The following is a 14,030-nucleotide window of genomic DNA, read 5'->3' as shown; positions in this document are numbered from 1 at the left end:
AATACTATGTTTGAGAGGCTGAATTTACAAAAGGACTGTGACCAGACCACATATTAACACCTCTATAGCAAACCCCCCCCCCCCCAACCTCTAAAATCTACAACCTCTAGAGCAGACAGGACTTGGTCAATGACTGCCAATTTCCCTATATTTTGCATTTTGCCTTTCATCTCTGGACCAACCTGAGGACAATTATGCTCCTCACAGCAACACAAAAGACTCTTTCTAGTTAGCCAGCTTCCCCTTCTCTGCCCACAGCCTCTAATCAGAGCACACCTGAAGCCTTTCTTTGTTTTCCCACTCCTCTACCTTTGAGTCTCTGCCAAGTGATGACGGCTGACTCCTTTTCTACAACAAACTGTAGATAAATAGTTCCTGTTCTCATTTGAGTGGTCTTTGTTTATTCCCACGTTTCAGTTATTGTGGCTGAGAACGGAAGGTATCTGAAAAGAATGTTTCATGTTCAATAAAAAGAATAAAAATTTCATATATGGTACGGGTTCAACTTTGAAAAAGAGAAAAAAACACAGGGCGCCTGGGTGGCTCAGTCAGTTGAGTGTGACTCTTGATTTTGGCTCAGGTTGTGATTTCACGGTTGGTGAGGTGGAGCCCTGCGTGGGCTTCAAGCTGACTGCTTGGGATTCTCTCTCTCTCTGCCCCTCTTCCACTAACACTCTCAGTCTCAAAATAAATAAACATTGAAAAACAAACACACAAAAATACTGAATAATCTTAAAACTAGGAAAATTGTTTTTCTACTTTTCTGTATGTTTTCCTCCCGTAATAAATAGGTAATCTTTAAAACTCATATATATTTTGGGGCGCCTTGGGTGGCTCAGTTAAGTGTCTGACTCTTGTTTTGGTTCAGGTCATGATCTCATGGTTTTTGAGATGGAGCTCTGTGTAGGGCTTTAAGCTATCTGTTTGGGATTCTCTCCTTGCTTTTTGCCCCTCCCCCTGCATACTCTCTCAAAAATAAACATTAAAAAAATTCATTTTCTTGCGAATTAAAAAAATGACTTGGATTGGTACAACATCACTTGGTAAGCCCTTAAAAACTACACAATTGTGTTTACTTACAGGATAAAAATATTTTTAAAGCTTTACTTGTATTCATATATTTTGTGTTAACTGTTCTGGTTGTTAAATATTTTGAATATCATCACAGGTTGAATAATAGACGAAAGTACTATTGTACATTTTTGTATATTCTTTTATCATAGGAAAGGCTAGATTCTTGTTTTATAGTCTTCTGTTTAATTTCTTTGGTATATTCTCACATTTAGACTTCTACATGATATAAAACATTTACCCAAATTTCATTTCATTTCAATCTAATTGATTACAATCAATTTAATACTTTAAACTGCCAACCTTGTGGGATTTTTATGTATATCTTTACCTAATTTCATTATGGCCAAGAACACGGTCTTTCTGGTATGAGCCCTTTGAAATTTCTTTATGGCAATGTGGCCTGTTTGTGTAAATAGTAGAAAGGATGGGGTGCCTGGATGGCTCAGTCGGTTAAGCGTCCGACTTCGGCTCAGGTCACGATCTCGCAGTCCGTGAGTTCAAGCCCCGCATCGGGCTCTGGGCTGACAGCTCAGAGCCTGGAGCCTGTTTCAGATTCTGTGTCTCCCTCTCTCTCTGCCCCTCCCCCGTTCATGCTTTGTCTCTCTCTGCCTCAAAAATAAATAAACGTTAAAAAATATTAAAAAACAAAAAAAAGGAAATGACACTGATTAATGACATTTTCTTGTTAAGAAAGCAAACAATTATTCATTTTCCTTGATGTTTTGCTGCATTTATTGAGATGTGTGACCCGGCAGCTGTGAACAAGGTAAAATCACAGAGACTGTTATTTAAAATACCAGCCATAAAAGCTATAGATAGGAAGTAGATTAGTGGTTGCTTGGAGCTGGGGGTGGGAACAGGGATTGGCTGCACATGGGTAGGAGGGGTCTTTTTGGGCTGATGGAAATATTCTAAAATTGCATTGTGATGATAGTTCACAACTCTGTAAATTTACTAAAAATCATCGAACTAGAACTTGAAAACAAGTGAATTTTATGGTATGCAAATTATGCCTCAATAAAACTATTACAAAAAAACCAAAACAACCACAAAGAGCTGTTCCGTGTAGGGGAGGGCAGACCCTAGACACTGATGATCAGCTCTTGCTGCAAAGCTAGGAGATGCTCATGGCTCAGCCTGTCACCTGTGGCCCCACAACAGCTTCCTGAACCCAAGTGCTTGCTGCAGCCCAGGCCTGTGCACACACCTACACCCACAGGACTCAGGCTGCTTATACCTACGAAGCTCAGGGCTTACCCGGTTGGCCCAGGTCAGACACCTTCTGTGTCCCCAATCTCCCTGGGAGCCTTGAACCCCATCCCTGTGGGGGTCTAAGTGCCCAGAGCCTCTGGAACACGGCCTGGCCCCTCACCTGCCTGAGAAGAAGCCAGGAGCCCAAGCAGTAGCTGAGGCTACATGAAGGCTCTGTACACAGTATGGTATTGAGTTCTTTCAGGGATTTATTAAGGCATTGAGCACAGTGTGATTTCCAGCCAACTGAAATGAATACAAGGAAATATATCAGGACCTGAGGGATGTGCTTTTAAGGTTAATGGTGAGGCTGACGTGCTGAAAGAGCATTCGGAGTGACGCTGGTGCAGCACTCGCCCTGGTGTGGTAGACACTTTCTGTCTGGGTCCCTCAGCAGGGGCTTGGGCTCAGGAGCTCCTAGAGAGTACCTTGAAGTTCCCACCACTTTGATGCCCAATAGACATGTAACCTCCTGCCTGGTGCCAAATGGCAGGAAAGCCCCCCCTCCCCCCACCGAATACACAGCTTTGGGAACCCCCACCCTCCCCAGGGGTGGAGGGCATGGTGTGGCCTGGCCACAGCATGGGGCACAGAGGCTCTGGGTGAGCAGGCCAGGACGGACAGCCTCTGACACTACATGGGGACCAAGGCGGGTCCCATCAGGCAGGCAGGAAGAAGGGGCTGGGAGCCTCTGTCTGGGCCCAACTGTGGCTGTTCAGCCTTGTTTTCCCCTTGATTACAACTCACTGCATCTGGGGAGAACAGGAGGGGTGTGTCCTTAAGGAGAAAAGAGAACAGGAGGGAGGAGGAGGAGGGGAGGAGAGACAAGCCAGGTCCCCGTCAGCCTGAAAGTCCAGACTGTTCGAGGTCACTGGAGGTGCTGAACTGTCTCTCCACCTTCTTTTGGTCCTTGATCTTGAGTCCAATGTCCACCCTCTTCTCAAAGAAGTTCACCAGAACGGACTCCGTCAGGATGGAGGCTAAGATCTGCTCGAAGGAAATGCACCAGTCGGTGTCCACGGTGCCCCCACAGCGGGCAATGGCTGGGGGGCTTCGGGCCTCCCCGCCTACCAGCACCGTGTCGTCGGCCAGGTCCTCACACTGCAGGGAGCCTGTGCTGACCACCGAGTAGGAGGACATGGACATGTCGTCTTTGGTTTCGTCGTCAGACAGAAGCTGGGGGGGGGAGCCCCTCCCCTCGCCGCCGCCCCCTTCGCCCACCACTTGGCTCTCCTGGGGAGCTTTCCCAAGGTGGGTGTCTCCCCCGGCTTTGGCCTGGGGGTCGCCCGCAGCTGGAGGCTGAAGCTCTGGGGCCAGGTCCTGCGGAGGGTCTGGGGTGGGCAGCTCATCCTCCTCGGGTGCACCGTCCTGGGGCTTCCTGCCCGGCTGCACAGAAAACTTCTTCCCCACCTCGCCGATGCGGAGTAGGAGGCTCGCCACCGTGGCAATGGCATGGTACAAGTCCTGCTCCATGGGGTCCTCACTGAACATGTTATAAAGCGTCTTGCACAGCTCAATGAACTGTTCCTTTTCAGGGGAGACAGAGAAAAAGGTCAGGGAGATGGTAAAGGATGGGCTGGGCTGGCCTCAGGTTAGCCAGACTGCCCATGCTGTGCTGTCTTGTTAGGTGTCTCCATACCTGTGCCTTGTCACGCCCATTTCACAGACTGGGACATTGAGACTCAGAGAGGGAAAGTGACTTGACCAGTATCACACAGCCTTCGAATAGCTTTCTTTTCTAGCTGCCTTTCTTTCAGCTCAGAGAGGGACTGGGAGTCTTTCTCTGTCCCTACATCTACTCTGCTAGCAGAGACAGGTTGACTTTTATTGTGACTCCAAACCCAGTGGCTACAGGGACTTCTTCAGTGTGTTCTGAGTCACTTTGAGTTTTTTATATCTTTGATCAAAGTAGAGGGTGGGGACAAGGCAAGTACAGCCTGGGTCAGTTGAGGGGGTGGGGAGGTCTGATTCCAGGTGGCTCACACCACACACTCAGGCCTCCTGCCTGAGAACAGGATAGTGCCTCTACTATCTCTACGGGGCACCCTATTCTTCAGGCTGCGGGTGAGAGAGTGCCCAGATTGCAGGGTATGCCTCTGGGAAGAGCAGGGCTGTGGTCAGGCTGCCTTTTGTTAGATGTCTGCGGCCCTGGCAGCGAGACCCTTGGCAAGATGCCGGGTTCCCGACCCAGAGACCAGCAGAGGAACAGTGGGCCATGGGTGGAGCAGGCCTGCGTGTGCATGGCAGCTGTGAGGGGCCTGGGAGAAGCAGGGGTGCCATGAGGCTGTCTCGTAGTTGGGATTGTGTGAGTCTCTGCGTGTCAGAGGCTAACCTTCCTTACTGCTTTTCTGGTACACGGATACTGATCAAATGTGAGCAAATCATCACCAGGAAACACCACCCAGGGCAAGGCCCTGAAACAACTGGCCTCTTATCCTTCTGGAATTGTCCCTGACTGCTGTCTGACTAGCAGGTGCTGGACGTTGGCAGGAGAATTTCCACCCTACAGAGAGTGCTGGGAGGGAGGGTGGGGAGCTGCCAGGTGTGTGTGGGGAGGCAGCCCTGGAAATGTCTGTTGTGGGCTCTGAATGGGCCTACCTGGTTCATCTTGGGAAGATCCTTAATCGTCTCCTTCTGAACCTCCTTCTCTTTGGCCCACATGCGAAGGTAGTGGCGATAGTCTGGAGGACTGATCCCCTTCTCTTCTGCGAGTTGGAAGAAAATAAATCTGTCAAATTCGAGAAACAGCTGGGGGCTGGTAGCAGGTAGTGGGTGGGTTTTGGTGTCATCTTGCATAGGGTTATCTGGGCCCTTTTACCAACCCCCCTGGTATTTGGGGAGGTAGGGATAGGAAGAACACTCCAGAACACCCAAGTGTCTCCCCTAAGTTATTCTGCTACATTAGGTTTGGCCTGAGCTGAAGAGGGCCTCCACCTGTCTTCCCTGAGATGGGGACAGAAGCCCGTGGAAGCAGAAGGGGGAGAGATGCTGGGCATCTAGAGGGATCCTGGTAGAAAGCAGGCACCCCAGAGGAAGGTGGTGACAGCAGGGGAGGGGGAGGGGTATTCACAGCTACAAGACAGGCCTGGGGCTGACGAGAATAGCCTCCCCTGGCACCTAATGGGCCAAGTATTCACCTTTCCACAGGAAGGGCTGCGGTGCCGGGCATGAGTTTGCCGTTTCCCTGGGTGGGGGCCTCTCCTGCAGGGAGGGCCCCCCAGATCCCACTGACCCTGGGATCTGCACCAGTACTGGCGAAGACTGGCTAGCACATACCTCCTTTTTTGTCTCGGATGTCCTCATTTCCACCTCCCTCTTGCTCTTCCTGCCGTAGTGCTTCTGGATAACCAGAAAAGAAAAAGTACGCAGAGAATGTTTTGCAGTTATGACTGTGGACCACGGCGGCCTGTGAGTAGTCTGGTCTGTTCTCCTGCAGAACCAAAGCACCTCCAAACCCTCCCTCTCTAAGAAAGGAATACAGGTCTATGCACAAAGTGTTTAAGTGAACGATGATGCACGTTACGGAGTTAAAGCCTGAGAATTAATTTCTGTAGTTACTGTTGAAAAAGGTCGAACGGAGGGCAGTCCTGATTATCAGTTCAACCCATGACCAACTGCCACACTGGCTGATGAGGAATTTTATGGACATGAGTTCTGTACCTGGCGCTGTATTTCTTTCTTTCTTTTTCCTTCTTTTCTTTTTCTTTTTTTCTCTTTCTTTCTAATATTTATTTATTTTTGATACAGTGCAAGTGGGGGAGGAGCGGAGAGTGTGGGACAGAGGATCCAAAGTGGGCTCTGCCCTTACAGGCTGACAGCAGCCAGCCCAATGATGCAAGGCTCGAACTCACGAACCGCAAGATCATGACCTGAGCTGAAGTCGGATGCTCAACTGACTGAGCCACACAGGTGCCCCTTGCGCTGTATTTCTTAAAGTGACACATTTGCTGGAGTCAGCCTGCACTGTGCTTCCTATGGGGACCATGAATGTGGGGAGTCTCCCAGACCTGAGGGCAGCACGGCCACCGGGGACCTACTGGTGGGCGGCAGCATCCCAGTGCTGTGTGGTGGGGGGGAAGGGTGCACCTCTCTGGGCTCAGGCTTCTCACTGCGGAATGGAGACCCACTGCCTGGGGCTATGTGCGGTCTGAGGACAGGGCTCTGAACCCTCAGTCCCTGGCCTTAACTGGAAGCACCTGGGAAAAGCCTAAAGTGCCCCTGATTTTTCAGATTCTAACAGAAGACACATCTGCTTATTTAGTCTGTGTATTTGAAATCCAGGTTCTCAAGCTTCATTTCAAGTTCAAATTAAGTCTTTTGACACCGCCAGCAGGACTGCCTTGGGCATCTTGATACCCACTGTTTTTAATTTCTCTTAGGTGTGGACTGTCTCCCATGGGAACTTATAGGATGGGGTTTTGGTCGGTTTTGTGAATCCGTTATGTACCACCAGCCTCACTGCCAAATCCCAAGCCCAGAATGCCCCCTTCACCCTGGATCTGATGCTCCAGAATGGGCTCTAACTGTAGCAACAGGAATGACTTCAAAAAGGCACTCAACAAATGTATGTCTCCTTAATGAAAAAGTTGTGTAGAGCAAGAGAACGTTTTCCAGGGAAAGCGTCCACCACCCTCCTCTACCTCTGCTGATCCATTTCACACTGTTGTGATGATGGCATCTATACTTTTTCCTATGAATGTGATGATGGAATGAATACTTTCTGCACGTGGCTGTGGAGCTGATGCCCTGGTGTCTGTGCACTGCCCACTGTGCTGTGTGTCATCGTTTACTACTCCCCTCGACAAGCATAGAGACTGCCCCTCAACTCCCCCAGTAAGCAGCAGCTTTGTTCTGGGTCCTCCTCAGCGGGACCAAACGTATCCAGGCCTCCTGACCTTGCAGCAGAGTGTTAGGAAGACAAAGCCTAGCACAAAGCAGGTGCCCCTGACCCCCCCAGGAACTGACCTTGAGCCTCCCAGGGCAGGAAAATGTCCAGATCTGAGGCCAGAGGAGATGCTGGAAGGGACAGTGGAGGAGAGGTGGAGGAGAGAGGGAGGAATAGGCCAAGGTCCAGGAAGGCAGAGACAAGAGAAACAGGAGTGAGAACACCCCCGGGGACCTGCCCAACACAGGGCGCTCCCCGAGCCCACTGAGGGCTGCAGGCCGCCTGTGTGGGCCCCACAGCAAGGCTGCACAGCTACGAGGCCCAAGGCCACAGCACGGGGCCAGCAGCTCTCACCTTCTGAGGAGCTGTCCTCTGTGAAGTAATGGGTCGCTTCCAGGGCTGACTCTGCCTCCTCTGGGCTCAGGGCTGCACTCAAAGAGAGAGGCAAGTGAGGGCAGGAGAAAAACAATGGCACTCACCAAAGCAAACCTCTCAAGTCCTGGAAGGAGGCCTGGCTCCCCGCAGGGCACCAGGTGCCCATGATGTGGGGTGTGGTCGTAGTGCTAATGGCGACCACTGATCACGGTTGTTGTTCCTTTCTTGACTTGTATGTTGTGTTTGAAAATGTCACACGTATCCCATCTAAAAACCCCAGCAATGCAGCTGGGAGTCTGGAGAAAGGCCAACCCTCTTCCTGCCCTGATCGTGCGGTGCTGAGGATCCTTCAGACACAAGTGCAGGGACCAGCCACGCATGAGCGACTTGCTCTTCCCTCTGATGCACCTCAGGCTTCGTTCCATGTCAGCATCGTTCCACGTCAGCATCCACGTCAGCATCCACTACTTTGTGAGTAAGCAGTCCCCTGGGTTTCCGATTCACATGGTTCTTGGGGGAGGAGTCTCATCCTCCCCACTGTATGGACAGGGATGTGATGATGGGGGGTCGAAAAGGTGGCACTTGGGGGAGGTGGCAGGGTGTGGACCGAGGTCCACAGGAACTCTGGACGCAGCAGGGCAGGCAGAGGTGGCTCAGGAGTTGGCGAAGGTGGCCCCATGTGCTACCTGTAGGATCCCGGCCCCGTGGGGTCTGCCCAGCCCAGGCCTTTCCCTCAGTAGAGGCAGAGCTGGCTGCTATCAACCTTCCCGGAGGCATCCCTGAGGCCACTGTTCTTTGAATTACAGGGAAAACCAGCCACAGGTGAGAATACCTGTGTCAAGAGCAGGGCCTTCCAGCTCTGGCTGCTCAGAACACCCCCGCCCCCGCTGGTTGAGGGGGGAGAGATTTAAACCCGCATTCTGGGCCAATTAAGTGACAGCCTCTAGGGTGAGCACAGCACAGTGTTCTAAAAACCATTCGGCCTACTCGGAGGCAGCCGCAGACTCCCCAGGGCGGGTAATGAACAACAGCAGGGGCCCAAGGTAGCTCTACCCCAGGGTAGAGGGCCCAGGGCTAGAATTCTCACTTGCCCAAGTCTCAATTTCCCCATCTTGGAGAACTCTCCATGTGGCTACCTTTGCTGAGCTGGGTGAGCTCTACCTGCACAGTGGGAACCCAGAGACTGTGGGATCCGGCCTGGCTTAGGACTGGCTGCTGGGCACCCTTCATCCCATCCCAGCCTGTCAGCATCTCCGGCAGGCTCAGGCCCGGGAGCCAACGGAGAGCAGCTCCTGCTCGTGGCTGCACAGCAGGGCTACCCAGGCCATTCTGAGGGCCTTGGCAGTGCCCCCAGGCTGACCCTCAGGGGACAGACAGGAGCTTCCCTGTGTCCTTGCCCATGGTCTGAGTCCTCTGAGACAGTCCCTCTCAGGTTTTGGCCCTACCCCAGTGCTCCGGCCTCCTCCTCCCACTCTGTCAGGATGTGGAACCTCTATGATGCCTAGGCCCCCTAGGCCCAGCACTGCACAGAGGCCTGTGCCCTGGGACACTGCAGCCCCAACCCTGTATGCATGAGAGGCCCTCACTGGTGACTCTCACCTGGGGGCAGGTGCAGCTTGTAGAGTGCCTTGAGCTTCTCGGTCAGGTCCCCATGGTACATCCCGCCTGCAGAGGAAGGCCAGTGAGGAGGCATGCTGGCTACAGGGCACCAAAGCCCCACGGCCAGTCCAAACTGGAGCACCTCCCCTTCCAGTGGGTTCTGGTGTGTCCCTCCTCATACCCTGACTCCCTCCTGGAGAGGTCCCTGGAGCAAGCCCCAGGTCTCCCACTGTCCCTGGCCTTTCCCCTTCTCAGGCTCTGTGGACCCACCCTGTGCAGCCCTGGCCTGAGGGAGGGGTGGAGGAGAAGACCCCACTAGACCCCTACGTGTTCCCCATGGGAAAACTGCCCTTTCTATATCAAGGATCTTGCTGCAATGGGAAGACTGGCTGGGCTGGCATTTGGAGGCTTCTTGAGGAAGGGCCCTGGAGCTACTCACTCATTCCTGTCACAAACTCCTTGAAGTTGATCAGAGAGTCCTTGTTTTCATCCAGGAGCCGGAACATGCGCCCCGCCAGTACAGGCGTGTGGGAGCCGCAGGCCCAGGGTGTCAGGCTGGCGAAGAGTTCCCGGAACTGGCCTGCATCGATACGGTACTGTTCCAGGTACGGCAGGCTGGGGTCCCGACGCACAGCCGTGGGGCGGCTGCTCCCCCAGTACTGACTTGCCAGGTGCTTGGCCTGTGGAGGGCACAGCCTGGTGAGATGGCCTGGCCTCCCAGAGCCTGGGCGGTTAGGACCGCCAGGCTGGCCAGCAAGTCCACCCTCCTCTTCTGAGTTTGAAGGGCACTGGGGTGGGGAGCACTAGGCCAGACATGGCAGGGAACCTCCCACATTGGTACCACCAGCCTCTTGTTCACACATGCAGGAACTGAGACATAGCGGGTGAGAGGTAGCATTGACTGGGCCATTCTGACTGGAAGGCTCATCACAGTGGCCACCCTGGCTGGTAAACCAGAGGCAGATGGGAACCAATAACAAGAAGTGTGGACTGTGTTGTTTCTGCCTGCTCATCACAACTTTTCCCCTTCTGGTAACAGCACCTGAAATCTTTTTGGAGACCGCCTCCTGTCCCATCCTCAGGGCGTGGGACAGGCACATGGCCTAGTTAGTTTTGGCTCAATAGTAATAACCCTCCTATAGCCACAGCACCTAACTTGAGTCCAACGATTCACTCTGGACTTTTTGCTAAAACTACTTGGAAAGAAAAAGCTTTTTCCCTTGAGAGAACAGGATGACCCTGGAGCTTCTGAGGACAGTCCTGCCATTCTTAAACCTGCCTGCATGTTTAAGCACCTGGATCCAGCCATGCCTGAAGCTGTGAATTTCCCAGACTTTCCAGTAACATGAGCCAATGCTTTCCCTCTTGTGTAAGCTGACTAGAGTGGGCTTTCTGCCACTTTAAGAAAGCGTCCTGCCTAAACTCCATGGAGAATTAAATTCTACCATGTGAGGTTTGTGGTAACTGCATCTGAGGACATTTTTAAATTGATGTCTCTTCTGGCAGGAGGTTGCTGCACTGAGGACACATTTAGGGGACTGGGATGGGGTACTGGTTCTGCCCTTGCTCTAGGCTGTCACCTTAAACACCATGTAAAGGTCCTCCAGCTCTTCAATTGAGAAACCAATGTCCCCAGGTATAGCTCGGACCTAGAAGGAAAGAGAAACAGGATGTACTGATGGATTCTCAAATTCTAGCTCTTTGACAGACTTCCCATGTGGATGAAGGTTAAGACACAGACCACCCTCTTAATGTTGCCAGCTGGCCAAGCACACAATGGCAGCCCATTCAGGAAAGAAGGTGTGGACCACACGAGTATCCCTGGTCACCTATCCTGTTATTCAGTCTACGCTTTCTAAGCTCCGTGCTGAGCATGGTGGGGGGAGGGAGGCCTGTCTGTCCTGATGCCCAGTCAGGTACACAGGGTGAGGGGCAGTCATTTAGTGACTGCTATCTGAATCTCTGGAAGGACTCTGGCCCTGGCTTTTTGGCAGGCGTCCTAGAACCTGCCAGTAAATTCTCTCGCCAGAGCTGGGGAGGACAAAGGCTTGTAGGGGAGGCACAGGGGGCTGGGTGGGTGGAGGGCGGCTGAGTGTTGCTACCCAGGGGCAGGTGCAAGCCCAGGCTGGAGGGCTCAGCCCACAGTAGGATGACACTTGGCCTTTAGGCTCTGAGGTGTCAGAGCTTTGCAGTGATCAACCTGGGAGCAGAACACCGTGACCACAGAACAGTGACCAGTCCTCTCCCACCTCCCCAGATCTGCACCTTCACTCCTGGAATCCAGACTCATACAGGGCAGCACTAGGGGGCTCTGCACCTGGCCCTGTGGGCAGGTGAGGAGATAGCAGGGCAGGAGCAGCCCACCTAGATCACTGCCCCCACCCCTGCCAGCAACCTGTGGCCACTGGAGCCCAGTCGATCCGTACCACGCTCCTCTTGGCCGTATCCTCCAGGGACTGGATCACTTTCAGCCTCTGCTTAAACCGCATCTGTTCAATGTCGTCGGCCCTCAGGCTGCTGAATTTCTACCGGCCAAAGGTGATTCGGTGAGATGAGGCAGAACCACAGAGCAGAGAACTGCCACCAGCCACGGCCGCCCACACCCACATGCCCGGGTGCGGCAGGCTGGCCAGACAGCCCTGGAGGGTGCTGACCTCATATGACACCTTCAGGAGGTCGAAGATGTCCACCTCTGTGGGAGGGTCATCTCCACTAGTCAGCAGGGCGTGGAGGTGTGGGATAGGAGGAGAAACACTCTGCTTATTAACCACATTATCCAGGTATCTGTAAGGATTAAAGAACAGAAGGTTGGACCACCCACAGGCAACAGGGATGTCTTACCTACTAAATGATGTGGAGGGACCTATTTTGCCTAGACTCCCAATTAATAAACAAGTGTGCTGAGGAGGGGGTAGCCTCCAGGAGGGCAAGAGATGAGCCAATGACTCTGCAGCAGGGGAGGGGAGAGCCATGCCTCAGAGGATGTCCTGGCAAACCCAGGATCCCCCTGGAGGCGGCAGAGAGGCCTCGCCTCTCGCCTCTCGTGGGGCCTGAGCACTAATTCTGGGAAGCCAGGCTGTCCTCTGGGGGTCCCCTGCATGGGGGCCCCTTTTAAGCCCAGATCCTAGCACACACTCCATTTGTCCCAGATGGAGGGATGACATCTTCCTGGGCTGGCTCAGTGGGCAGGTGGCGGCGTCCTTGGCAGGCCTGGGTGGCCAGGAGTGTTCCAGGATGGACACAGACACATGGCCAGCATGTGGGCCCGGGCCGGTGTGAGGCCAGGGCTGGGGGGGGGGGGTTTCTGGGTTTAAGGGGCTTGAGGGCCAGGCTGGGGGACTCAGCTCCTTTGTCCAGAGGACAACTACTATAGTGGCATGGGGAGCCACAAGGTCAGACTCTGAGGAGAGCCCTGTGGGTGCTGGTGGGTGGGGCTGGAGCAGGGAAAACAGTAATGAAGCAGGCCCAGGGCCCAGGGCCCAGGGCAGGGGTACTGTGCGTGTGCACGGAGACGGTACGGGTGGAGAAGAGGGGCTGGATCACAGAGAGTCTACGAGGATGGGCTGCAGGGACTGCGGGAGGAGGTGGTGGCCAGGATGACTCTGGGCCTTAGGTGACAGTGGTTAGAACAAGCCCAGCATGGGACCCTCCATCTAGGTGAAGGTGATGGGGAGTGAGGTTGCTGAGCTGGGGAAGGTGCCATCAGGACTGCTTTGAGAGAAGAGCAGACGCTCAGCCTTTGCTAGAGGCTGGAGGCCATGCTGTTCCAGCTGCCTTTTGCCCCCCAGGTCCTCCAGCCCAGTGTGCTCTGGTCCACCACCCATTTTATCTGCTCCCAGAGCTATCACTGCCCAGTGCCATTCTGTCTCCCATCAGAAAAGAGGCTGTCCCCTGCCACTTGGAGTGTGCTTGGTAGGCACATCACTGAATGCTGAGTGAGGCATGCCCAGGGCTGCTGAGGGGTCAGGTTCTGCCACCCGTGGGGGTGCCGGCCAGCAACCCCGCAGGAGGAGGGAGTCCGGCTCGGTCACCTGCCCAGGACGGTCATGGCCTCGCCCTCGTCGCTGCAGCCCAGTAGCTGCTCCATGTTGGCATCCAGGATGGCCAAGGCCACCTGCAGGATCACCTTGATGCCCTCGTAGAAGAAGCAGTCAACAATGACCACAGCGCTCTCGAAGGGCATGACGCTGAGGAAGAGGGTCAGGAACCAGGAGAGTGAGATGCTGGAAATCACCCCCAGGTCCTGCATCTTCTCGGAGAGCTGGGGCAGGAAGTCTCTCGTCAGCTCTTCAAAGATGCCTTGATCCACCAGGGCCCCTGGGGAGAGGACGAAGGGGTCTGAATGATAAGCCTGTTCCTGGCTCAGGCAGGTCCTCATGGGGGCGGGGGGGGGGGGTGGTGCCAGGGTGAGATGCAGGAAGTCCGTCTGATCCTTGGCCAATTCCGCTTACACGGAGGGCTGGAGGGGGTGGAGTGGAGAAAACAGGAAAGAAAAACACGCTGCGGGGTTCCTTTCTACAGCTTCCAAACCACCATGTGAAAAGAATAATTTCTTCCACTGCAGTTGGATTTTCTTTTGGGGAAATACAGATTTCTCCCTTCTAGAAGTGTCAGAAGTAAACAGGGGCTTTGGGGGGCTTCTGTGTGTTCTGCCCTGAAGCTTGTGAACAGATGTGCTTATAATGGACCCCAAGAGGGGAGACCCCCAAAACCAAATGGTAGAGGAAGGACATCTTAGAATAACAGACTTAATTATATAATGTAATTAAACACATTTGCCAGTGCATTTTCATTTAATAGCACCGATTCTACTGGCTGTGCTCATAATAGTTGAAGCTGGGTTTAC

The 14,030-nt window shown here is 53.4% G+C and overlaps 1 protein-coding gene across 1 annotated transcript in view; it reads right to left on the bottom strand.

The window, feature by feature from the left end:
* Positions 1-1,778: 1,778 nt before the first annotated feature.
* The window catches only part of TBC1D9B (TBC1 domain family member 9B), a 46,528-nt gene continuing 34,276 nt past the window's right edge, over positions 1,779-14,030 (bottom strand). The window contains exons 12-21 of the mRNA XM_047082856.1: positions 13,216-13,501; positions 11,839-11,968; positions 11,611-11,709; positions 10,765-10,833; positions 9,624-9,864; positions 9,185-9,250; positions 7,565-7,636; positions 5,602-5,664; positions 4,924-5,030; positions 1,779-3,852 (exon numbers count right to left, since the gene is read on the bottom strand). Of these exons, the coding sequence (XP_046938812.1) occupies positions 3,166-3,852; positions 4,924-5,030; positions 5,602-5,664; positions 7,565-7,636; positions 9,185-9,250; positions 9,624-9,864; positions 10,765-10,833; positions 11,611-11,709; positions 11,839-11,968; positions 13,216-13,501 (1,820 nt within the window). The 3' untranslated portion in view covers positions 1,779-3,165. The remainder of the gene's footprint in view (positions 3,853-4,923; positions 5,031-5,601; positions 5,665-7,564; positions 7,637-9,184; positions 9,251-9,623; positions 9,865-10,764; positions 10,834-11,610; positions 11,710-11,838; positions 11,969-13,215; positions 13,502-14,030) is intronic.

This window comes from Lynx rufus, unplaced genomic scaffold (assembly GCF_022079265.1).
Source record: "Lynx rufus isolate CCGP_SWC_20201006 ecotype Redwood Valley unplaced genomic scaffold, mLynRuf1.p SCAF_1, whole genome shotgun sequence".
NCBI lineage: Eukaryota > Metazoa > Chordata > Mammalia > Carnivora > Felidae > Lynx > Lynx rufus.
The sequence above is the reverse complement of the archived record's forward strand: the minus strand, read 5'-3'. Positions and strand labels throughout refer to the sequence as shown.